Here is a 27,954-nt window from a genome sequence, read left to right as displayed (position 1 = left end):
AACAATGGTGGCACTACTGATTGTAGCTTTTACCTAACAGGCAAAAGCCGGTTGCTGTTTTGAATATGTCTCTGTGACAGGATGGAAATGAAATGCGTTTCCTTTGTTCCTGGACGCTCGCTATAGCGCTGGCCCTTTAAGATGAGTCGGTTCAGTCTAGGCGTGTTTCCTGCTCCCATTCACAATCCTGCTTTCCGACTGACGCAGAAAATTCCGCGAGTACAGATCAATCTGTCGTTTCTCCTTCTTCTGCTTCTTCATTCTTTTTTTTGCAAAACAGCAACATTTTCTTGCGCTGTTTTTGGAGTGTCTCCCACGCCCCAGGGAAGATCTGTGCTGTGCGAGTCCATGTCTCAGTGCGGGATCACGCCTGTTTACTGCGCTACTAAATGACATGACATGAATGTCAGTCGGTCAAGGTCCAGTCTCCAGCTGTGACTACACCATCCGTGTTATTATTTTTCACTGCAGCTTTTTTCCCCCCGTTTCGAAACCGATTGTTCCCTTTATTATTTTTTTGCAGGATTTCAGGGCTTGGACTGGTGCACGGTTATGCGCTTGGACACCTGGCACATGGCAGCAAATCTGCGTCGCTTGGAAAGGACTGTGTTCGAATTCCGTGAAACCATAACACTATCTACTGAAGCTTCAGAGACAGGCAGGAATACACACTTTAGATCCTGATCGACACTAAAGAGTAGCTGGTCGGATTTCCCAAAGCCCCCTGAACATGTGAATCCACGAACATTTCTGGATTGCTGCGAAAAGCTTTCACATTTCCTTTAATCGTTTGTATATCGGCTTTGTTTCCTTCCCACGGACTGATTCACATCTCCGTCGCAAGCCGCAGTGATTACTGAGAAACCCCAAGTGACCACCAGGATCTCATAGAATCATAAAAAGGATCCACCATGTCGGCGGTAATGATTTCGAAAAAGGTCACCCGAAAATGGGAGAAGCTGCCAGGGAAGAACACTTTCTGCTGCGACGGCCGTGTGATGATGGCCAGACAGAAGGGAGTGTTCTACCTCACACTCTTCCTCATCATCGGGACCTGCTCGCTCTTCTTCGCATTCGAGTAAGTTATGGCTTTTTTTCTACATTTTAACCTGCGTGTCAGAGAGGAAGCATGGCCTAATCTGAGCTTGGTGAAGAAGTCAGGTTGCTGCATGTGTGTTCCAGTACACTAAACACCACCAAGGCCTCCTGTGTGCTGCCTTGTTCAGCAGCTTTCTGGGTTTTTCCGAGGTGTTTTTATGAGATGTTTCCACCCAGATGAAAAATATGTGCATGCAGAATGCATTAGATTAAGCATTGTTGCTTCTCTACCTGACATTAAAAAGTTGTATTGAATTATCAGGCATCATGTTGAATAAAGATGCACAGACCATGATTTATTATTATTATTATTATTATTATTATTATTTTTAATCAACTTTTGTTACTAGTAGACCTGACACATCTGATATTTTCACTCTATAGAGTTAGGGAACAAGGCGGGGTACACCCTGGACAGGGTGCCAATCCATCGCAGGGCACACACTCACATTCCCACACTGCGGTCAATTTAGGAACAGTAATTAGACTTAATTTGCATATCTTTGGACTGCAGGAGCAAACTGAAGCACCCGGAGGAAACCCAGGCAGGAATCGAACCCGAAACCCGGGGGTGCAAGGCGACAGGGCTAACCACTAAGGCTCCATGCTGCCTTTGATTTGATACTGTTACCCTTAAAAAAAATCTAAACAAGCTAATGGTGATGGAGATGCATGATGGAGGGGTAATTTAATACAGGTTGACTCCTGTGTTTATGTGCTTATATAGTTGATGTTTTGTCCGTCAATCTAACACAATTTCATAAATAAAATGCAGAAGTGAATTGGTATGGAAATGATCTGACCTGTACTTGATACCAAACCAGTGTTGAGAGTGGTACTGACCACAACACTAATACAGTGTATTGAGTATGTTTAGTACATTCCCATGTAATTCTGTCCACAGGACAACTTCCAGACCTCAACTTAAACTTAATATATACTGGGGTCCTCTTAATGGCTTGATTTCACTAGCATCATCATTCTCTTCTTTTTCTATAGCTGTACAATACTTACCTCAACCCGGTTTTATTGCCTTGCAAGTTGTACTTTAGCCTTTTTCATCATTTGGGCAAATAAAATGATATGGTCAAGGACTATTGCATCATTTTGTCTTGACTTGTAAGGCTTTGGAATTACTCACTTCTAGAAATACACACATATTTTATTAAATTTGTATAATGGAAACTTGCTGAGACTTGAATTTACCTGCATATTTTCTTAGTAAAATAGAGATTTTTATGACGAGTTAAAAAAAAAAAATCCAAAATAGGAAGATTAGTCCTTGCACACATCATTAAGACCTTGCTGTGATTGTTCTGCAGTATACAGGAAATTCTTGTGTACTCAGTGGTTCTGATGAGGCTTATAAAGCTTACAGCCATGCTTCAGGTAGGATTTGCCAATGAGGTGTTTACTGTACACAGAGTTCACTTTGGAGTTGCTCTTAACTGTGCCTCATGGGGAGAGATAACATAGAAATTAAGCTACAGAGCAGAAATGTAATTTGACACGCTCCATTATGTTGCTATTTGAGTCAAAAGTGCTGCATCCTTATGGTGGACTAATGGTAATGGCTGGAAGTAAAAAAAAAAATAGGTTTAGCACATGACATTAATGTAAATAGAATAAATATAAACCGTTGGAAACTATATAAAGCCTAAGAAGCAATTATAGATTAATATGACAATTTTAAAACTTGCTAATCTGCTCTTTGCTTTTTGATGAATTTCAGTGTTAGCTGTCGGATATTTTAATTATGCTCACCATTTGTGATACAGTATATGAAATCAGTATGCATGTTTTTGACTTGCAGGAGTTCAATAACTCCAATAGATTATGCGTCAGTTTAACTTGATCACTCTTCAACTGAGTGCACTGGTGTAGTTATTTGACTCATTGCTGTTTGCAGATTTAAATAGTATTCGTCTTACATTTACATTTAGGTATTTGGCAGACACTCTTATCCAGAGCGACTTACATAACTGCTTCAAAGTTTCCGTCATTGAATATATCCTTCAAAGTAAAAGAAAGGAAGACTTGGTAACAGAGAGTTGTCCTTGTGAGTGGGCTGGATAAAATCCAAAAAGTGCTGGGTGGATACCATAACACATCAAGATTGCTCAGAAAGATCCACAGCAACAGGAACATATTCCTAATCTTTTTTTATTTAGAATCGAATCTTTATTATAGTAAGGGAAAAAAAGTCCAAACTAAGAGCTAAGTGTGTAACTCTGCCTGGCTATAAACCCAGCTAGGCCATTTCCCATCAGACTGGGTTATGTGCCTGGGATGTTCCATAGCAGAGTAGCCCAGTGGGACAGATTAAAGAGCAAAGCACCAATTAGTCTCTCTGTTCCTCTCTGCTTCTTCTCTCAAATAGACAACTTGGTCAAATGAAAAAAAAAAGTGTTCTTGTATATTCTGTTAACCATTCTTTGGTATCCATGATCCTAGTACTCAAAATCATTTTGTTACTCTACTGTATAACACAGTGGCGTGAGTCTGATCGCCCCTCAAACTGCAGCGCATTTCTACAGCCATGGCCAGAGCAATTCTCAAACGCTTTCTTTTCTTTCTCTCTGGGTACTGGTATTGAAAATATTTTTTCCAGGGAATATAGCATGCTATATTGAAATAATATAGACCTTTGGATGTGAAATATTATCCATTTATAGGGCGTTTGTTTTGTGCTGTACTTCTGTGGAAGAAAGCCTACATACTTCCTCTTCCATTCAGCAGACCTTTTGTACCCTGAATGTTAATATTTAATAAGTTTAACAATATATAAAATAAGTTGTTCTTTTTCAGTGGTTTCTACTGATCAATAATTTAAGGGATGACATGATCAGACCAAATTGTGTTTGTAACTTTCAAAAATCATTTACATCATTGTGTAATATTTTCTTTTTTTGGATTATCATATCAGTTAAACTGCGTACCTGTTCCTGTTGGTTATATAACACTTAATGCTGCAGATGTAACCCTCCATAAAGGCATAGACAAGTTTGGTCTGTGCACTCCATATGACCATAATTGCGGTAGAATTTTTGTAATTTATCATGCAAACAACGATCAAAAATCTTTACAGGTTGACAAATCAATTTGTACTGAAATATTGTACACCACATGCAATGTATTTGTGTGCAAAGACAAGTACATTTGATTAAAATGTTTGCAATGCACTATACAGTACATCACTTCGGTTGTGAGAGGCAGGTGGACTTTTGGCGTCGATTTTAATTAAAGATCAGATGTCTATTGGACACAGGACAAATATTTTGGTTACATGTTTAATACAGGAACGGTTTACAATTAAAATACACATAGTCATGTGTTGCTGTATTGTGAGGAACCTCCTCACAGAACGTATCACAAAATGTTCCTACACTTTCTGTCTCAATTATTGCCACCATAGTCTTGTCCAGTATGTCATGTTAGCCACTGACTGCACTGAACATACAGTATTATATTAAAACTGCAAACATTTTGGCTGGTTGTTCTCACTAAAGTAAAGGTTTCGATCTTTTTGACTTATCTTGTGACTTTCCTGCAAGCAGGTGTTCCTCTCTGTGTGTGTTTTTTTATTTTGGTTGTGTCTGTGGACTGGACTATGCTGTATGCAAACAGGTGGTGAAGTGTAGCATGGTGCCATTAGAGATCAACACAGGATTTCTACAGCGGTATTGATGTATATTAGTGGCCTGGAAATTGACCAGTAGTTTTTGCCATGTCATGATAACAAGAAACTGACGTAAGTGGAGCTGAAACAAAAGGCATCACGAAGACGCGCGTGACTAAACAGAAGTGAAGAAAATGAGTAACAGTGATTGAAATTTCAGCTGGATCTGGATAGCTGATATTGTGGAGGGTTATCCACAAATCTTATCCTTAAAATGCATACAGTAATTTAATTGCCATCATTATCAAGCAAAATTCTGCAGTAACCTGAGCTCAGTCATGAAACCTAGAGCCATGGAGCTGTGATGCCTCTATACGACCCATGCGCAGTTGTGCCACTTGCTTTCGTTTTTTTGGGTTGTGGTGGGGCAAATGAGGTTTTTACTGTAAATATGCTTAATTTTAAAGCTTATTTATTTTTTTTCCTAATGAAAGAAATCTCCTCCATGTTGTGCCCAGGTAGCAGCCTGGTTGGGGCAGAGCCACATGACTACACACACGCTAATATGTTTTTAAGAAAACAGTACATGCACACACACACACACACACACACACACACACACACACACACACACAGAAAAACATTGATTAGAGCTTCTGAATATTGGTTTTGGTTATTTTTTATATTCTAATTTTTCGAAACTATTTTGAGGCATTGTTCTACAAAATCACCATGGATTTCACTTTATTTGTACCATTGTATTTAAGAACGTCATAGTTTTTTATTGGTGAACATAAACGCCTTAGCCTAATAATTGCACAGCAAATAGTCAGTTCTATGAATTCAATCAGTGTATTAAATCACTGTTTGCATCATTTAAATTCAACTAAAGACCTGCTGCTCCAGTATTGTGCACTTTGTACAGTATGCATGGTTTTGTAGGGTTGGGCCTTAAAAATGGGCTTGGATGATTGGATTCTGTGGGTGGACCTGATAGTTTGGATGCACTGTTAAGAAATTTGTGGCTAAACTAAATCTTATAATATGAATAATGTTTTCGAGACATCATCACGTACTGTATGTTATCACATATATCACAACCAAAGAACTATCTACAGTTTAAATGATTGCTGTAAACATGTAAACATTTAGCAATATTCAGACTAAACAAATTAACTTTAACTAATTAATAGTGTCTTTATGTTTTATTTATAGCGATTAAATAGCAGATTAAATGTCTCTTTAATTACTCCATGTATGTGCCTTATCCCTAAAAATCTTACTTACTCTTTGTGCGTCAGCCATTTCCCTGCCCACCCTTTCTCTGCTCCCTAGTGCAATAGCGGATACTCCTTTAGAAGGCTATTAGTAATGAAGGATAAGTACCCCCACCCCAAGCATCTGTACTAAAACTAGCCTGAGACTACCCTGATAATGCAGCAGTATTGATTGCCTTCCTTCCCTTCCTTTTCCTTCCCATCTTTCTCTCTCTCTCTCTCTCTCTCTGTCTCTCTCCTGAGCGCTTCTCCCCCCACACACATACAGTACACCATCACACCATATGTGTATAAAGACTGGTGTGTGTGGTGTGTACACAAGCACATTTGACTAAATTCAAATTTATTTGCTTCTAACGAGTAATTATAGAAAGAAAGACACCCATTACAGGAAGTCCTGACTGTTTTGGTGCTGGTGGGAAGCTACGATGATGAGTCTGTTAATTCATTTTGTATTTTTTTAATATCAACAGTCACCTCTGCTCCATTTAACAAATGAAAGCACGTTTCCATTGTACTGCAGTTGAGGGAGAATAGAGACTTCTCAATGAGATCCTAGTAACCTAGTGCATCATGCATACTTATAGTAGCTTTAAGATCAGCAACATATGGCTGTAAAATTCTGATGTACAGTAGTAGTCTGTAGTTCTTTATTGATTACTGGAGCAGAAATCATATGCGCTGCAGTGTTTGCTCCAGAGGTACAGGAAGTTTAGACCTATGATGGGAAGTAAAGATGAAGCTGTTTTGAGATGCATAGTAGTCATCAGAACAATGATAATACAGCATTGGGGCACACACACATACTGTACACAGACCTCATTTCACTGTCATTCCTTTCACCTTTGCTGGCATATGGTAAAGATTTTTGAATGGTTATGTTGGTATTTTCTGCCCTTTTCATTCATTCCTAGTGACGTAACAACACCAGCCAAACACACCATACCTGTCTCACTGGTTGAGTGCTGTAGATTGTTTATGCTGACAGGCCACACTTGTCTACCCAGTTTTGGGACTTATTGTTAAACTCATTTCCATGTGTCTGCTGGGAAATTATGATAATGAGATTGTGAGTCTCCCTCTGTTGCTCTGTTGCTGTGCTGAAACCCAGAATTGATCTACCGGACCTGGCATCATGTCAGAGAGCAGCCGAAAAAGGCAAGCTGCCCAGCAACGTTACGTCAGAGCGCGGAAGTGGCTGCTAGAGCTCCTATTGGATTGATGAAAAGTGCTGCTATGGTTTACGGTGTGGCGTATCATTAAATGGCCCTCCTTCACATTGTTTGTTCAGATACATCCGCGTGGATGTGTATTAAACCTAGGCGGTTAGGCGAGCACTCCCGATGTATTGAAGCTGATGTATTTATCACTTCATATGAAAGAAATTGTTCTAGTGCAAGGACGGGCATGGTGATATATAAACAATGCATTAGTAGTGCAGGAGCACTCCACATGCAGCTAAGTGGGAGGAGATTCAAGCTTCCTCTATTAATAGCTCAATGCAGTGGATTGTCTGTACTGAGCATGAGGAAGTCGTTTTAGAGCACCCAAGTTGCCCACAAAATGATAATGGAGTCTGCCCTGATTCTTCTGCATAAGATCCAGCCTTACCGTTCACAATCCTAGACTCTTATCAACTCTCAGCTGTGACTAAAGAGTGGCAGTCTATTTGTTAAAAAAGATTGACACCATCTTTAACACATTTTGTTGATCAAGTTGGGTCCAATGCTCGCCTTGGTAGAGCTAAGTGAAATCTGCACTGGTTTGATCTTTGGATTTGTTTAAATTTAAAATTCTATACATGGTCAATCCTATAGGCGGGAACACACCCGTACAAAACATACTGTATATAAAAGTTACTATAACTTTTTTCTCCTGCAACTTGTGCAACATGAGCAGATTTAGCTGAGGTCTAGCGGGAAAAAAACAAGAAATGAGAACTGTAGAATAAGAATACAGGTAGAGTTCGGTTTAACCTTTAGTCAATATATTAGTTGGTTTTCCAGTAGATGGTAAAGTATGATGTATGATGCCACATATCTGTTTTCGTATTATAGATGAGTGTGAGGAAAGCTGGTATATGCTGTCACATCAAAATATGGCCCATGCATAATCGGCTATGACTAAGTCATGTTCAGAGAATTTAAGTGGAATTAAAATGAGTGGAAATGCTGGTATAATTCCTCACATCATCAGTTTGTGATGAAAAGCACTGCACATGTCATTGTATTTATTCCAACCCACTGGATGCAGTGATATCAGAGGAGCAGGAGCTAAGTGATCAGTAAGCGTGTGATCTGATCAGACATAGTAATAACTCGGTTTCATCTTATTGCACCCATTGAGTGTATGATTATGTGCGTGGAAGGAAATTAGTGACAACATGATAGACACAGTAAGAACCTGACAGGGATGTGTCTAGGAAGTAGGATGAACTTGATAAATGCACAATTTTTCCGTTTTGTCCCTGTTCCGGCTGCGGTCTTCGATGCTTTGAAGACGCAGTGGGAACTTCATGGCCGTTGTTGAAGTGTAATGTGTCTTCGGCCCATAGTCACTAATTGCAGCTATATTCTACATATTCACTTCTCTTGACAGGGTGAGACACCCCTTAAGTGCTCTTAGACACTCATTTCTTATACTTCTAAGAATATTGAACATTGGTCCTACTGTCCTCTAATGCCTAGGGTCTAAGGGAAGATTTGCAGATTTCTAAGGATCTTCAAACTCCTACGCTTAAAATGTTATATATGCAGCACATTGTCAAGAACTTCGGAGAGATTAACTGTGTATGAAGCAGTTTTTAAGATTGGTGGTCACAAAGCATTTTTAGATTAGAGATGTCTGTATTTTGAGGCCACCGAGGCCCCTGTGGAACTAGGTGCTGAGACTATGTTGTCATTTTTACTGCAATGTGCTTTTGGAACACGTCTAATTTTTACTTTATTTTTAGGTTTTATTACTTTGTAATAGTTCCGTGAGATGGGTTCAGGCGTGTGCCCTTTTATTTATTTATTTTTATCTCATGAGATATACAGCACACATTTCCTCTGTTTACTTTTGCAGAATTGTTGAGCCTAAAAGGCATCCTGTTGTGTGTTCAGCATATCTGAGGTCATCTTCTGATTCTCTGACATGTTCCAACATCAAATCTGTAATTGTATTACCTTAAATCACACGTGAACACGTTAAATCACAATGTTTGCATTTTGACAATTTGCAGATGCCCATACCTGGCTGTCCACCTTTCTGCAGCCATCCCAGTCTTTGCCGTGGTTCTCTTCCTCTTTGTCATGGCTATGCTCCTGAGGACAAGCTTCAGTGACCCAGGCGTGCTCCCCCGTGCCCTGCCGGAGGAAGCCAACTTCATTGAGATGGAAATTGGTAAGTGTTTTTTAGGACTTCATAATTGTAAAAGGAAGGATAATGACGTCAACGGTAGCATGTCTACAAGCCTCAGGATAGAACAGGATGGTGATGATTCAGTTGTCAGGCAGATGTAGTCCGTTTGCACACTCTGAGCCTCAGTTTGCATGTACCTCAGTTCACTTTTTTAAACCTAGTAGTGCTTATTTGAGATGCTACTGAAAAGGCAATACATGTTGCATTTTATATTATGGAACAAAACAACGGTGTGTTTGTACTGGTCTGTCAGACATTCCATGTGCAAGTTTATGACCGTAAAATAACATTTATGCAAAAAGGTGCTAACCATAAAGTCAGTTTCCAGCCATTTTGTGAGCATTGTGTTTCAATCATTTTATGTGTCTGATATGGCATGTTTATAGGAAGTCAACAGATGAGGGCTTAAGAGCGTGCTAGAAAGGATGGAATTGTCCTCTCTTAACACACAATAATATTATGATAGCTAAACACTTTAAAAGGCCTGCAGAATTTCATTTCTATATTAGGTTAGGTTAGGTTTTCAAATATAAATACATTTAAAAGTTTATATTTATAAGTTTAGTTCATAAGTATAAAAAGTTTGTAATTGGATTGTAGTCGGTATCAGCTGATGAATAAGGTTTCAATGTCCATCTATTTCAAGTTATATATAGTACCAAAACTTTTGAACAACCTCTTCATTCAAGGTATTATTTACTATTTTATACATTGTAGAACAATACTGAAGTCATCAAAACCCTAACTCCAGGAACTATAACCATGAAACAATATGTTAAATAAAGTGTAAGAACCCCCCCCCCCCCCAAATAGGTTCCATGATTAAGATACTTTGAAGTATCTAAAAGAAAGAAAAAAGGAACGAAATGGTGGCCAAGAAGCTGAAATTCTTCTGTAAGAAAGCTGTAGTCAACTTTCTTTCTTTCTATCTTTCTTTCTTTCTTTCTTTCTTTCTTTCTAAACAAATGTTCTGTATATGTACAGTACTGTGTACAGATGTAAAGCTAATCCTTGTACTGTATATACAGCCTCTTTAAAATAAGCGATTTTACTTTATTTCTGGTGCCATGATGATTTGATGTCACTGAAAGAGGGAAAAAAACATTATTTTATTTATGTTATTTGGGACTAAAAGCGAGTTAACCTGTAAGTTGACCCCATTTACTCTGGCAAGAAAGAAAGGCTTAGCTTACTGAGTGAAAACTGGTAACATGCATTTAGAGCAAATAGTACAAATTAGGTTTCTTTCTTTTTCTTTTTAAACAGTGTCTTTTTATGTACTTTCAATGGGTGTTCATGAAATTATGGGCAGTTTGCCACAGTTTATAAGTTAAATGAATAAGTAATATAATTTTTTTTTGACCATGATTTGACCAAAACCAAGATATCTATGAGTTTTGCATACCTTTACATTCTAGTACTGATGCAAAGTGACTGGAATATTGTATTCAGGGGCCAGTATAGCTTTTATGGAAACTGTATCATTGAATGTATCTTATGTAGTTTATTTTGTATTAGAGCAAGAAATTAGCAAAGTAACAATGGGTAATTGACTGTTTTGCTTAGTAACAAGCTGCTAAGCAACAGTTACAATCCAACAGTGTAAAGGCAAAGAAACAAACAAAAAAGTAAAATCTGATTTTAGTCATGGCTTATTTTTGAATAATTTTGTGACCTGATGACCTGAGCTGGTGGTACACTGCTATCGTGTGCCTCGCCCATCTTCACCAGGCTGTGTGTAGTCGAATCTTCTCCACTCTCCCCACCCCCACCCTGCCGTTTCCTCCTAGGCTCTCTTAGACTAGGCTGAAGATTCACATGCTCGCCTCTCTCATTTTCCTCAGCACCATGAGGAAGAGTGGGTGTGACAAAGCAGAAGTACTTCACATGACCGAGCGCAGAGCTGATAAATGAGCTCCCCTGCTAATGTTCAGCTATATTTAGGAGCAGGTGTCATCGCCATTGTAGTGATCTATATGCGTTAAACCTGGACTTTTATAGAGCTGAAATATATGCCAAAGTGTTCCTTGTAGGATTCGGCCTTGTTTTTTACTATGTAATTTTACTGGGATGCTGAATCCTAGTTTTCTCCTCACTTTGACATGGCATACTGTATTTATATGCCCAGTTTTAATGGCCTGCATTCTAAAGAAGTCATTTTTTTAGAGTGTTGCTGAACACAAGGGTTTATTGCTTGAAGCGAAATTCTTTTCTGTCTCTTCTATTTTCAGCCTCTATTCCTAGGTCTACTGGTTTGTGTCTGTTCATGTTGAAGAACAGAACAAAGATTGCAACTATATTGCTCTTTGCTGTCATTGTAAAAGGCTTTACATTAGATTAAATGAAATGGTATGCCCATGTTCATGACATTCAAACCTTGAAGGCCATGAGATTTTGAACTGGTTCTTTTGAAGTTCAATAATGGGCACTAATTATTATTATTATTATTATTATTATTATTATTATTATTATTATTATTATTATTATTATAACAATAATTGGCTAGGTAAGGTTTTAGAGGAAAATAAATATACTGTGTCCACAACTTTGTAATGTAAGAAAACAAAATATATAGGTGTGGCAATATGTTCATTCATTTGTCTTATATACCGCATTATCCTGTTAACAGGGTGGCAGGGGCCTGGAGCCTATTCCAGGAGCCTTGGGGCATGAAGTGGGGTACATACACCCTGAACAGGGTACCAATAAATTGCAGGGCACATACACACACTACAGGCAATTTGGGAACGCCAATTAATCGAACCTGCATTTCTATAGACTGTGGGAGGAAACCAGAGTACCTGGAAGAAACCCACTAAGCACAGGGAGAACATGCAAACTTAATTCACACAGACCCGAGGTGGGAATCAAACCCTAGAGCCTGGATGTGCAAGTCCTCAGTGCTAACCAAAACGCCATCATGCTGCCTGCAATATATTAAGAAAATATATTACATATACATACTGTATAGGGTTTGACAGCAAACAAGCTACCTCTTGTTTGTTTTCCCTAAGTTGTAGACACTAAAAAAGCTTACAGTACTTAATAACCTGTTAACTTAATAATGGTTTTCAATAAGCTTTTCTTCTCAGAAGACAGAAAGAAGAAAGGGATGAAGAAGTGTCGACTTTCACTCTAGTCTGGGTGCTCGAATGAATAACCCTAAACAGCCTTAATCATGTTGGATCAGGTCTAAAACTCAGCCTGCATTAATCTAATGAAATGTTTTTTTTCCCCCCACATGCATAGTAAAAGATTTCGCAACATCAGTATCGTAAAGGGCAATGTTTACTGTGCAGCCCTAGTGTGCAAACACATGGCCTCTGAGAGCGGATGTGCTATAGATTTTATAGGCTACAGACATGTTGATCTATAGACAGCTGTGGTGTTTTGTACCCTCAACTGATTTAAAGTTGCGCCCGAGTGAGCGTTAAGCTCTTTAGTGCAAAAGCAATGATGGGAAAACCAGTAAGCACTACCAATCAAAATGTTCTGCCCTTTAAACACAAATTGTGGAGGCAGCAGCAGACTAAGAAAAGCTTTAGATTATGTGTGTAATGAAATAAAGAGGGATTTACTGAATTGATTGCAGAATTGATGTGCTGTTGTAAAACTGGCAGCTTTTGGGCTCCCTGGATAATAATTTTTATTCTCAACACTAAATGTTATTGTTTTTACTCTGATCTTGCTTTTTATGAACTAAAAGTTTACACCCGATTTAAATTCTAAAACAAGTCTGTATGCACTTGTGTACATGGTTAACTGTACATGTTCATGTAGTATTTACTTATTCAGGGCGCCATACGATGTCTGCATGACCGTCATCACCTGACACATTTAAATTTCTCCTCATTATATAGAAGCAGCTAATGGTAGCGTACCAGCTGGACAGCGCCCACCTCCCCGCATCAAGAATGTGCAGATCAACAACCAGATTGTTAAGCTGAAGTACTGCTATACCTGCAAGATCTTCCGTCCTCCTCGTGCTTCCCACTGTAGCATCTGTGACAACTGTGTGGGTAAGTTTGATGTGTGTGTGTGTGTGTGTGTGTGTGTATAGTGTGAGTTTAAGTGAGGATGAATGTGTGTGTGAGTGAGGGTGAGAGTATAAGGGTGCAAGGGAACGTGTGTACTGTACCTGGTATATCTGTCTGTCTGTCTGTCTGTCTGTCTGTCTAGCTGAATTAGAGCATCACAAAAAACTGAATAAACCTTTGCCAGTCCTGAAGTTAAATCTGCATCAAAAATGTAATTAAAATGTTGAGTAGGAGGAAGATGTTAAGAGTAGTAATGTGCCACATTATGTCACCGCATTCAGCACTTTTTCCCTTGAGGTGGGCATGGTTATACACGTCACTCAACAAAGCCAATCAACGCCATAGTTTACTGTGTATATGGGAAGACACAGAAACAGTAATGCACCTACTAGGGTTGTGCCAATAGACGATACTATTGTCTATCGACGATAGTCTCGTCTATCGACGATAGTCAGCTATATGGACGATACAGATGTCGCCATTAAAAACCCACAGTTCAAGAAAAGGAATCCCGTGACTTGCCACGGCTGCGCACGGCAAGCTGTGAAAATGCCCTTCATTACCTGTATGGGGCAGTCGTGTTTCAGTCTGAAGTATTGTGTGTCTACTGAAGCCGAAAATGTGTTCTCTCTCCTAGTCACCCATTGACAGCAAGCGACAGAGCTCATAAACGTGTCGAGCTCAAACTGTAAATACTGATATGTATTAATTTTTCATTTTCTTCTCTCCTTCAATGATGATACTTCTTCGACGGCGCTTTATTCATTCAGTATAATTATTATTAGTAGTACTGCTCCGAATTTATTATTGTGATTTTTCCTTATTATTATTGTAACGCACCCGCGCGTGTGTGCAAAAAAACTACAATGAGGTATGATATGTTAGCCTAAAACAATTGTTTTATTGTGTTTATGCGCTTTAAATATACACTAAACAATAAACACTGCCTTGTGCAAAGTGAAAGTGAGTTGCGCGTGCAACTTTTTGATCAAAAGGCTGATAAACGCGTGCGCAGATATGAGAAGATTTATCGATAAAACAACAGACATGAAATGAAAAAAAAAATAACCACAAAAATATGTACTACTCTCTGAATACAACGCGACAGCACGCAGAATCCCTGGGCTTTGACTACTATCGTGTATCGGCGATCTTACAGGCTGACGATAGGACGATATGACAATGGGCATTATCGCGCAACCCTAGCACCTACAAGCCCAATATTCAATACATAGACACGACAGCGTGACTCATAATGGCTTTCTCCAAAGCATACTCAGAAATCAAAATTCAACACAAAATTCAGCACTTTTTACTTTGAGGAGGGCGTGGCTATACGCGTCACTTAACACGCAAGCATACAGTATGTGTGTGTATATGTGTGCACCTTTACTCTTGGGCACCAGTTGATAATTTTAACCAACCAGGGGTTTGCAGAAATGTAAGAGTTTTAGTGCTGATGGTGGCTCTTGAAAGACTACTGGAAAAATTGAACCACTTTGCCAGGATGTTTGTGTGGAATTGATTGAAGTGTATTTGCTTTGTGCCAGCTTGTTGTTCCAAAGAACCCTGTCTAGAAGTAGGAAATCTGAAAAAAAAAAATCTTATTTGATTAGAGATTGATTGCTCAGTAAAACAGGGGAACTCGATCTGGATAATTTATTTATGAAATATTTAGTTTGTTTTCACTATGCTTATGATTGGGTTAACTGTCTGATGGCTATGTTATTGTTATAAAAAAAGTGTCAAATTTATTCAGTGTTTTTTTTCTTTGTAGATTATTTTAGTCAGTTTATGTCTGTCAATCTGTAGTTATATCATTTTGATTAGATTTAGTATTTGATTTGAATAAACATTAAATAAGCAACTTTACAACTATAACAATCTTAAGTTTTTGGACTGTGTGCAGTATTTAACTCAATTATTAAGCATACATGGACCATCACACCCAAAAGTATAGATTTCTTTTTATTATAACTAGAAATTTCAGAAATTTCGAACCAATTTCATTAAGACAACCTCACTAAACAGAAATCAAGGTACATACAATACTTTGCAAAAGTCTTAGGAACAGTGAGTATTTGGTGTGACAACATTTTTGTGTCAGGTACAGTTTATGGAAAGGAAATTATCCTGCTGAACCAGCCACAGTTCTTCTGAGGACTGTGGCTGTTGCACCTGCTTTTTTTTGTTGCATGCAAAACACAGATAAAAAAAAAAGCCGCTTATATAATATGCTGCGTTCTTTTTTGGCATACAAATATTTTCCTGTAAACTTTACAGTTCGTGGTGGAATAATGATGTTTGATAATTAGAAATGTTTTTGTAGACTAAATCAATTCAAATTTAATTTGTCACATACACAGTTATACACAGTACTTTATGCAGTGAAATGCTTAGAACTAATAAGAATATAATAATATATATTATAATATAATAATAATATAATAATAATATAATAATAATATAATAATAAATAATATATAATATAATAATAAAGAGATAATAAAAAACGATAAATCCATAACAAAGTTTGTACTAAAAAACAAGAAGTGTACAAGACATTTGCACAGTACTGTGACCTCAACCTCAGTAAGCAGGATTTAGACTAAGTGAAACACTAACATCCTCACCTTTGCCTGATCTCAGTGATGCTCATGTGGGTAAATGAGCACAAGTTTCCACAGTCATGCTCCAGAGACCCCTTTCCTAAATCCTCCGCCGTGCCCTCCCAGAAGCCTGGAGGTTAAATCATAAACATCAAAGAAAAATGAATCAGTGTTAATGTCCATGGTTTTATTAAATTTGTCACATACTACTGAGATAGTAAGGCGTCCACATATTTTGTCCATGCAGTGCTGCTCTACAGCCAGACATGGTATTGCATTCCAGTCCTTATTGTGTAATGATATGATACACAGTGTTAATTGAGTGGGGAACATTATTCTTGTATTCTAAATCTAGACTGGGGAGTGGGAACCATCAACTTGACAGCTGTGGGGTAGAAACTGTCCCTCAATCTGGTTGTGCATGACTGAATAGCAGGTTAACTCCCTCAACACCGCAGCAGAGTAGACATGCAGTAGTTGGAGTGCGTGGGGTCTCTGGTGATGCTCAGAGCTCTTACTCTGCATTTCTTACTGTAAATGAATTCCCGTCTAACAGAGCAGACTTGATAACATGCAGGGGGATGTTTGATAAAAGTACTAGAAAGTAGTATGTGTGAAACTTGTGGTGTGGATTAAATGATTGGTATGGACATGTCTGGCTTGTTTTATTTTGAATATCCTGATATGTCTGTCTAGTCTATGAAGGGGTGGCAAATGTCCGCAATGAACCACGTGGCACCTCCTCGACAGACTCGAGCGTGCTATATTTAATCCTAAATTGATGAGGGGTGAGGCAGCAGGCATACAAGCCGAGGTTATGAGCTGTCGGGGAAGAAATGCTTTTTTTTCCCTTTGCACAGTCATTGTGAACACAGGGCTTTCTGTCTGGGCTGTAGGCACCTGCAGAACTGTCTATGTGCACACACACACTCACACACACACACACACACACACACACACACACGCGCACACACACACACACACACACACACACACATACACACATGCACACGCAGAGCAGCCAGCCATCTTCCTATGACGATGCCCAGGGGCCGGGACTGGTGATGAGTATGTAGACCAGAAATGCACAAAGCTATTTAGCTGAAGTGGTTTGTTACCTTTGCAGCTCTGTAGGGCATTCCTTTGATTGTTCCAGTTCCTAATCATTCCCAGGTGCAGACAAATATTGTGTGTTTTCAGGTTAAATGCTTCTTGCAGGGATGATCTTATAGATCTTGAATGAATTCTCCACAAAGAAAGTGCGCTTTTATTGTCTTCAGAGATACCATTTGCTTCCAGTAAGCCTTCGAGCTAGAGATGCATTGATTCGTTTTTTTCTTTTTTTTCGTTCTGTGATTTGATACAGGTATAGCAGCTCTGAGTATAGGCCGATACCTGATACTTATTTCATACTGACTTTTTCACATCAGAGGCTAAGCATTTTAGAAGTTATTGATGTGAGGAACCTTAGTTTGCCTTTATCATGGTTTAGTTATTAACTGTTGAAGTCCCAACATGAAAATCCCTACAAAGCACAAAGCAGCTTTGCAAAACTATTTCCTCATATAGAAAAAAAAAATGAAGAAATGCATAGCTCTATCGAATGGTCCTCAATAAATAAGCCAGACATGATGGTAGGCAGAGGTGGGTAGAGTAGCCAAAAGATCTACACAAGTACAGTAAGAGTAGCTGTACTTCAAAATAATATTACTCATGTAGAAGTAAAAAGGAGTCATCCAAAATATTACTCAGGTAAGAGTGAAAAAGTATTTGGTTAAAAGACTAATCAAGTACTGAGTAACTGTTTCAATCATAATATCCGATTTTATAAAAATTATAATAATTTTATATATAGTATATTGTATAATAGTATAATTATATATATTATATATGCTAACATTGCAACATTCAATGAAACAGCTAAACTCAGCGTGACGTGTTTCCTCGGGGTAGGAGTCGAGTTTTTTAGTGTCTGTCTATTTTGTAATGTAACGTAATGTAACTCACCTCTCCTACCCACCTCTGATGGTAGAAAGGAAAAGTTTTCTGTTTGTTACAGGATAATGTGACCGTAAATAAATCCCTTTTACTGTATAAACGTTTTTTGTAAGAATAAAAGTGCAAATAAATTAACTGTAATGCTTCTGTTATGATTTATGTTCTGTTGTTGTGTTTTTAACAATTTTCCACAAATAATTTATAGGGACCAGAGATCATTAATAGGGATCCCGAAAGCATTACATTTTTCTTTTTACAGAAAGGAAACTTTATTTCCAGAATATTTACTTTAAACTGTAATTTTCATTTATTTATTCTTACAAATTTGTATGATAAATAAATATATATATTTTTTTTGACAATGCACTCAATTAGTTTTGCTACTAAACTAACCTTTTCACAATACACTGACACAGCTGTAGTCCCACTTTAATATGGTGATATTATTTTTAGACAGTAATAGCTGCACAAGTTAAAAAAAAATGAATTATGTAGTACCTACATTATTTCACGTAGGTGATTTTCCTTTAATTTGTTGCAGTTTTTGTGTTTAATTCACTATAATATCAGTCCAGCTTTTCAAAATTAATACTTAGCATTTGGTACATTTCTATTTTAAGTAGCAAATCTGAGACTGAATTTTCTTTCTCTCTCTCTCTAGATCGCTTTGACCATCACTGCCCATGGGTTGGAAACTGTGTGGGGAAGAGGAATTACCGCTACTTCTACCTGTTTACACTCTCTCTCTCCCTCCTTACCATCTACATCTTTACTTTTGACATTGTTCATGTCGTACTACGTGAGTGACAAGGGAATCTTCAGACTTGTGTGTGTGTGTGTGTGTGTGTATGTATGTGTGCATATGTCCTAAACAAAATATGCTGTTTTAAATAAAGGAAAAATTGCAGGAAAAAAATTACAATGCAAACAGTGGAAAAAAAAAATGCTAAAGTGATGCCAATATTTAAAAGCTTCAGCTGTTGATTGCTTACATATGAAAAATCTTATAAAGGCTGTGCTGCAATGAACTATAATTAAAAGCTGGTTACCATGACCTGCCTTTTATCTTCCTTGCTGAAAGATTATTACTGCTGAAAGACAGGTGTGCAGGTGGAATAAGGGAGAGAGGGAGGAAAGAATGCACAATTCAGAAGGGCCAGGAAGCAGCAGGAGAATTCCACAGTGTACTGTAGTCAGCTTATTAGCTCAAAGCTTGTAATCATAGTTTAAGGCGGAATGCAGCTTGAATGGGGAGCCATTATTAAAATTAACTTTTAAATAATTTTTATACATTTAGATGGGTCTTTAGTGTGCATGTACGAACAAACATACAAACCAAAAAAAATCCAAGCTTTTTGTTTTTTCACAGACAGTTAGATTCCCTCCCTAATGTGACCCCATATAGGAAGATATCCTTTTCTTGGTTATTCAGGAGTAGTTCATTTACGTAGACATTGAAATGGCACATTTAGAAGGGAGTTCATAATATGTAAAAAATGCATTATGTGAGGGTTTTTCAGCTGGAGCGTTAACAGACATCTCAGGGTCTCTGAGACCTATGTTAACTCCGATAGTAAGTTAAAATGTTAAGTAAAAATAGTAAAATATGGGACCTTGAAAGCATGACTTAATTTCATCTTGTTCTGATCTTATTAAAATAAATACATAATCAGACAGTTATGTCACAATTTACATATCTAGTTAAATCTAAAGCTGATTGTGTCTGTGTCTTGTGCTCCACAGGATCAGTGGATTCTGGATTTGTGAACACTCTTAAGGAAACCCCTGGGACATATCCTTTCAAGGGCAGCCCACATTAATATGCATTAAAACTCTTACAAAGACTCTCAATATCGCTATAAAGGGTGTGAAAGCAATAAACTAAAGGACACATGCCCTCTTTAATCATTTGTTTGTCTTTGAACAGCAACAGTTTTATTACTATGCTGTGAATATATTCATCTCTGAACCACAGCACTTTTATTTTGTTTTATACAACCTTTACCCATCCAAAATGAGTCTCAAATATTAAGGCAATAAATTAACACAGTTCAGGAGATATCTTGGTGTCCGGAGAGGTTGGCGGACATATGGGAACATGGAAACTTCTGATAAGCTCTATTTAGAGCTGTTTGCAAAGTAAACACCATGCATCACATAATAAAGTGTGCAGGAGACATTTTTGACTAATTTTCCTTAACTGTCTTGTCCACTGTGGTGGAGGTGTTGGTGTGCTTCTTCACGCTGTGGTCTGTGGTAGGACTGACTGGCTTCCATACGTACCTGATCTCCCTCAACCAGACCACCAATGAAGATGTGAGTGGTGAATGTGCATGAACATGTTTGTGACACCTGTTTTCTGTAATATAAATGGAAAGATTTAAGTTAAGGGTTGATTGTGGCAGAATCTCAATGGTCTTGAAGATGTCACCTTGGCCTGATGCAGTGAGGAATCCACTTTTCCCTTTTATACACTCTTCTTTTGCAAACAATCAATTTGATGTTTGCTCTGTACTAAAATAATGCTTTTATAATGCTTTTCAGCTTATGTTACTGCTCCTGTTCAGAAAGAGACATAAAAAAGCGAGACACAGAAAAAGGCAAAATCATTGCCAGGAGGGGCCGTTCTTGCTTGATGCATTGGCTCATGTCACACTTTTTTATGTCGATTCGATCCTGCTAATAATAGACCTATCGATAAAGACTGGTGATGGAGCAGATTACTCACCAGCCCACACAAAAAGCATGGTGGATGCAGAGGGCACCTTCAAAGCTTGAACCTAAGCTTTCCTCTCACAGGGCAGCTTCTTTTCTTATTACTCATTATCAGTGACAGACAATTAAAAATTTTAGTCTTTTTCATAAGTAATTCTGTCACTACTTTAACCACAGCTGTGCAGAAAATAGAAGCCATTAAGGCTTCTTCCCAATATCAAACCCATGACTTCATTTATAATTTTCATTTGAGGGGAAAAAGCACTCCCCTTGTGCTAATTCCAGAGCAGCTTCTCTTAGTCCTTGGGATGACAATTCTTTCAATCCCTAAATATATCTACCATGTATGTAATATGTTGCTACAGATTGTATTTTACATTGGGCTAGTAGTATTATTGTTTGCCCTAGCCTTCTGTAATATTGATTGTTTAGAACAGATCATCAAGGCCATAAAAGGGAAAAAAGCATTACTAATATTATCAGCTGTTCAGTCAGTACTACAGTATGACTCTGCCAGTGGTCATATCAATTATTTAATTTCCATATGGCTGAAATTTTTCACTGTTAAGAATGTTTGATTAATGTTTGATTAAAAACTGTGTTTAAATAGTGCTATGATGATTAGAATAGTTTACAGTACTAAATGTTAAATACTTCCATACTTTCAGTTGTAATACTGTAAGCATATTTAAGCTAGTATTTAATTTAATTTAGGGTTTTTCCTTTTTTAGTGACCATTTTCAAAAAGTTTCTGACAATATGATTTCCGACAAGTTTTCAGTAGCACCACTAATAAATATTGTTAATTAATATTAAAAATGAACCGGTCAACTAGTGTATGTTTAAAACAATTTTTAACTGTTTCAAACATACACTGAGAAATTTTTATTTCATATTCAGCATCCTGAGCATTCTGCTAAGCATTGTGTTTTGATACCTTCCTCATAGCTAGAATCTTTTCAGCAATTTGTGCTACAGTAGATTTCCTGTGGAATTGACCAGACAGGCTTACCTTTGTTGCGGATAGCATGAGTAAGGGTTGGGCACCCATGACCTGACCTGGTTCACTAGTTCCATACAAGATGTGATTTTCAGTCATCACCACAATTTGGTCCTTGTCAAAGTCGCTCAGATATATATATATTTTGCCCATTTTCTTGTTTGCAGCACATCTACTTCATGAACTGATTGTTCGCTTGCTGCCTAATGCATTCCACCGCTTGACATGTACCATTATAATGAGCTAATGAATGTTCTTCACTTTTCCTGGCAGTGTTTTTAATGTTATTGTCGATATTTAAGTCATAACTCGTACTTGTTGTTGTTAACTGGTGCAGTTCCTATATAAAGTTTGTAAAGAGTGGCAGATGATATAATCGCAGTAAACATCACTGAATCTTGTGACAATGTAAAATTGTGTAGATATGATCAAATTGTTATATCTCACAAGACTATTTCCCATTTAAAGAAAAAAGAAAACTCAACTCAAAGTCACTAATAATGAAATCTTAGTGGCAGATAAAACATTCCACAGATGCTTTTAAAGTTCATTATTACAGTCTATAAGGTGAATTCAGAATTATATATATATATTTTTTTCAATTAATAAGCATTAAATATGCTATCTAAGGTTTTCTGAGCTAGTGACATCAGGGATCCCTCCCATTCTGCCTACTCACTGTTCACACCCTGTCTGTTAAATGGTACTGAATCATCAAGGCCAGAACATCCACACACTGTGACAGCTGGTACCCCAGAGTGTCAGGCTCATCAACAGCTGTCACCCTCTACAGATTCCAACTACATCTTCTTCTTACATACACTCTCAATGTGTAAAAATGCTTCACTGTGCAAATTACAATGTATTCCTAAATATAGTATATGGTCAGGTCCATAAGTATTTAGACAGGGACAATACACTTTTTACAAACTTTTACCTCTCTTCACCAACATAATGGATTTGGAAAGAAGCTGTCAAGATGTGATTAAAGTGTAGACTTCCACCTTTAATTCAAGGAGGGTAACAAACATATTCCATTATCTTTAGGAATTATAACCATTGATTTTCAAGTCTTTTTATTTTCAACTCAAAATTAATTAGAAAATTGCTGTGTCCCGTTCCTTAGTTATTTAAAGCTACATTAAAGACTTAAAAGCTATTGCCATGATTTCATAAGTTGAATTTGCATTTGGTATCTGTTCATGGGAGCACTCAATGTGCAGTTCAAAGAAAGGGGGCCATCATTAGGCTGAAAAAACACCTATTACAGAAACAGTAGAAACTTTAAGAATGGCCAAAGCAGCAATCTGGTACATTCCTTACAGGAAGGAATGCAGCAGTGAGCTTATCAGCACCAAAAGCCCTGGAAGACAATTCAAGTAGATTCTTTCTTTGAAGAAGGAAAAACTACTTGACATAAGTCAAGAACACTCTGGAAAAGGTGGTGATATCAGGTGGACATAAGATTTATCTCAAGATGTAAACCACCAGGACAAAATAGAAAAAAAACCTCAGTTAAAAAATTTTCCATTTCTGAATCAAGACTAATTAACAATAGAATGATTAATTAAAAATTTTTGAAAAGAAGGAAAGGAAGGGTTCAACACATAAAACATCATCTGCCAAACATGGTGGAAGCAATGTTATGCCATGGGAAAGTATGGCTGCCGTAACACTGAGGTTGTTGTTCATTGATGTCACTGCTGATATACATAGCAGGAATTCTGAAGTATATAGGGCTCTAATTCCTGCTTAGTATTAGTCGAATGCTGCAAAACTAATAGGACAGTGCTTCACAGTATGTAACGAGGGTGAGTGAAAAATGATCCGCATTCCGGTTATATTAAAACTTCTATTGGCTGCACTGTCTTATCGACACTTTCCGTTCAAGCCTACAGTCTCCCCAGTCACTGCTGTGCAGGTGTGAACATGTTACATCAGTTTATTTATAACTATGGTGCGAGGAAAAAACTTGTTTGATCCCCTAAAAGCAGCCCTATGAGGATGTATATTCACTACCGATGAATAAATAAAGACAGCAGTGCATCCGTGGCTCGCAGCTGAGGTTAAAACATTTTTTAATGAGGGAATACGAAAGCTTGTTGACAGACGGACAAAGTGTATCGAAAAGCAAGTATTTGTCTTTTCTAAAAGTTAACCAAAAATAAATTATATAGCCAGGCTTGGGATTAAAAAAGCTTGAAAGTAACTGGACAAACTAACAATATACTGTACAATGTAACCTTGGATTACGAGCATAATTCGTTCAAGAAGTGGGCTCGCATTTCAAAACACTCGTAAATCAAAGCAAAATTTCCCATTAGGAATAATAGAAACTTAAATTATTCTTTCCACAACCCTAAAAAAGAAACACAAAAATAATGAATACAAAATATAAAGTAAAAATAAAACAAATGAACCTGCACTTTACCTTTAAAAAAAGTAAAAACAAGACAGATAAATGTTTCCGTTTATGCGCGCAGGCACTGTGTGTGTGTGTACTGTATGTGTGTGTGTGTGTACTGTATGTGTGTGTGTGTGAACTGTGTGTGAACTGTGTGTGAACTGTGTGTGTACTGTGTGTGTGTGTGTGTGTGTGTGTGTGTGTGTGTATGTGTGTATGTATGTGTGTGTGTGTAAATCTAAAGTAAGAGGACAGGAGGGAATCCGCTCCTTATGTCTCCCCCTTCTCATCTTACACAGTAAAACTTTTTCCTCTCTTATTTGGATTTTGCACAAACACACACACATTAATGGAAAGACTGTTTTGTCGAAAAATTAGCAAGGAACATTGCTAATGACACTCGCGTGAGCGGAAACAAACAGAATCACTGCTGTTAAGTAAAACAAACAAACTAACAAGTAAACCTGCACTTTACCTTTGTAAAGTGTTATAGTAAACAGTACATGCGTGCACTAAGACCGAGCAGGGGAGACGATTACCCACAATTCTGCAGTGCAAGAGAGAGAAAAAACATTGGCTCAGTTGTGATCACGTGATGTTCGGCATCAAAAAAGAAGCGCATGCGTGATACATGATACTCGGTACTTGTAAACCAAGACTTGCAAAAAAAAAAAGTAATCATATTGTGTTACCATACAAAAACTTATGGACTTTAATATAGTTGGTAAAGGTACTGGATTGTGGGCAGCTTGTTTTTTCTTTTTTTTTTTAGCATTTATAAACGGGTTTTGTTTCTGTGTCGTACAGATTAAAGGCTCGTGGTCAGGAAAGAACCGTATCCAGAACCCATACAGTCACAAGAACATTATCAAGAACTGCTGTGAGGTGCTCTGTGGCCCCACTTACCCAAGGTATGAACTTTAGTAACCTTGTTCAACAAACGTTGAAATATATTTAGTTTCTCTGTGTACATATAAACCATTTAACTTACTTCCTCTGTCACTTTTTTTGTGCATGCACTTTTTTATGCTCTCTCTCTCTTTCTGTGTCTGTCTTTCAGTGTTCTAGACAGAAGAGGGGTGATGTCGGAAGAATCTTCTATCTCCACTTCTTCTGGTGCTTCTGATGCCACTGCCACCACAAATGCTCCTGTTCCACCTAACACAGTAAGTCTGTATATTAATATGTGATGAGAATTTGTGAACCTGTGTAAGCGTATTAAGACAAAGCATCTACCCAGCATACACTTCAAGTATTTGCATTGCTTTGCCTGTTGCCCATACCGGAAGTTTCTAAACTCTTTTCTGATTTTGTGTGTGTGTGGCTGTTTGTTTCCTAACTTACAGTGACTTGGATTTGAGTGTAATTGGGAAATAAAAAAGATAGTCAGAGTGAATGTGGTGTCCTAGTTAGTTTGTGAAAAGGTCATTAGATTTTGCGGAGCGAATAGAAATACGATTCTGGATGGAATGAAGGAGGAACCTCAGATTACTACTGAGTAATCAGGACACTGAAGTAGTGACGTGTATAATGGAAATAAGGACACGCCTCTGAAGTTGATGTACAGAAGTAAGCATACAGGTACAGAGCTGTGTGCTGCCTGGAAAGGGAGGAAATGGCTGTGAATTGTGTTCTTGCTGTAAAAGAAAGCCAGTGCAGTGACCTTTCTAAGAGTCACATGAGATAGTGAGCAGCAGCAGTATTCTGTGCCCTGCAGAGGCGCTGTCACCATCATGCAAACCCTGACAGTTTCATGCATTGAAGTCGTCAAATGTGCATATAATTAGAATGGGAAAAAAAGTTTTTAGAGGTTTTAAGAAGTTTGCGAATTTAGTTGATGCAATTAAAGAAATTGTGGTTGATGTCTAAACAAGCTATGTGTGTGTCACCATCTGACATAATGAGACAAATTCTTTCAACCCTAACGATCCTATTTCTTCCCTGGCAGAAAACGACAGCACCTCTGATTCCCAATGAACACACTCCTGATGAGGCCAAACCCAGCATCGCTATTGCCCAGAAAACCAGTGCCAGCATGCCGAAAGAGGAGAAACCATCCAGCCCAAGAGACTTGTCCCCTAAAACTGGCCCTGCCCCTATTGTTGTCAAAGAATCAGCCCACTAGATCTCTGCTGCAAATCTCTGAATGGTGTTTCACTGAGGAAGATGCATTGTTTAAACAATCCAAACAGCCACAGGCTCTGAGAGGGACTCTGATTCTCAGAGCTGCATCTGTTCCTCACTGTCGATGTTTAGGTGAAGATCATATAAACTCCGGCTGCCTCACTGTTCAAGGCCTCTGGTGGTATCACAGCCCTCTCACACTCCCTTGGAACCGCTGCATGGCATAAACACACAAAAGACAAAACAACAAATGGACTGTTTTGCTGATCATCTGCTTGCAATGCTTTCCTTCAAGCAGCACTTCTTGATGGCCATTTTTCATTAATTAACATTCCATCTGAGCAGATGCATGACATCTGTAGAACCTTGTTTAGAATTTGGTGAAACAGGTCCTATGCAACACAAACATATGGATGATTGTCTTTAAAGAGGCATAAAGCAGCCACCTGTGTCCAAACTTCACATGCAAACAGGTGGATTTCTGTCCCACCAGCAGAGTGGGGCCAACTGGATGCCATTTTAAAACACCCATAACAGTCATTCGCATTATTTAAACTAGATCAGTGACACCAACTCGATATGTTTTCTTAAATATTGTTCGCCAAAATGTGGCGCTTTACAGAGAGCTCTTCAACATGAACAGTGTGCAAAGTGTTTTAGATCAGTCTGAGATAAAGGACAGCCTAACACACGGAATGTTAAATGGACACCCTAACCTCTGTATGTGAGGTTTGTGTAAGTATCAGCACATACATGTTGGCCTGTTGTTGACAGACATTAGTAACAGTGCCTTACCTGAAAGCTGCACTATCTCAGACAACATACGGCCATTTGCAGAAAAACCCTTCAAGTTCCATGTCCTTGGACAACCTAAATAGTGTGCAATGAGTATTACAGTAATGGCGTTTAAAGTAGAACACTAATGAAATGTTGACCTGCAAAAAAAAATATAAACATCAACAAACCAAGCCATGGTGTAAATGTACATAGTTTAAACAAAAAATATAAAAAATACAAGAAGTGATAAAATGTCCAAGAGTGTACTTCAAGCAGAATAATTTCCTCGTCATTCTCCTGGTGATTTTCTTTTGTTCAATTGCAACAAATGAAATGAGTGAAGTCAGTCCAGAACTGCCATCATCAACATCAATGCCATCATCCTCTTCCTTCACCTGTTGGGTGAGCAGTATATTTCCTTAGAAAAAAAAACAACAACTCAGAATAGATGGAATTTATTTCTCATAATCTTTCCACATCTGTTGATTTCATGGTGAGAAACAGTATAGCTGATCAAGGATTAGAAGAGAGTGTTTACAACGCCAGACTTAGGGAAGTGAATTAAAGGGACATAATATGCAAGATAATTTTGAAGGTCGACATATGTAACCCATGCTATTCTGTGACCTGTGCAAGTGTCTTTTCTTTTGACACATTTTATTTGTACGTAGGGTAGAATAGGCACCTTTTGTGTATGCTTAAGCTAATGTCTAGTGGAAGAATGTTGTTGGTGTACAATGAACGAATTCAAATAACCTTTACTACATTCACAGTATCTCCAAATCTGTGCAATATATTTTGCTAGTTAGATTTTTTTTTTTTTTTTTTCCCGTTTGTGGGGTTGTAAGGGGAGGGGAGGGCGGGGCTTAATGTATAATTATACATTAAATTTTG

General features: G+C 37.9%; 1 protein-coding gene across 1 annotated transcript; it reads left to right on the top strand.

Moving 5' to 3' along the window:
- Positions 1-161: 161 nt before the first annotated feature.
- Positions 162-27,906, top strand: zdhhc9 (zinc finger DHHC-type palmitoyltransferase 9). Its single transcript, XM_053506425.1, has 9 exons — positions 162-1,078; positions 9,218-9,378; positions 13,257-13,415; positions 18,702-18,839; positions 19,784-19,832; positions 20,254-20,356; positions 24,967-25,070; positions 25,220-25,325; positions 26,108-27,906. Exons 1-9 carry the CDS (start codon positions 912-914, stop codon positions 26,282-26,284), a joined length of 1,164 nt encoding a protein of 387 aa, XP_053362400.1. The 5' UTR covers positions 162-911; the 3' UTR covers positions 26,285-27,906.
- The last annotated feature ends 48 nt before the right edge of the window (positions 27,907-27,954 follow it).

The sequence above is a fragment of the Clarias gariepinus genome, chromosome 10, assembly GCF_024256425.1.
Source record: "Clarias gariepinus isolate MV-2021 ecotype Netherlands chromosome 10, CGAR_prim_01v2, whole genome shotgun sequence".
Taxonomy (NCBI): Eukaryota; Metazoa; Chordata; class Actinopteri; order Siluriformes; family Clariidae; genus Clarias; species Clarias gariepinus.
This window is presented reverse-complemented; position numbering and strand designations above follow the sequence as displayed.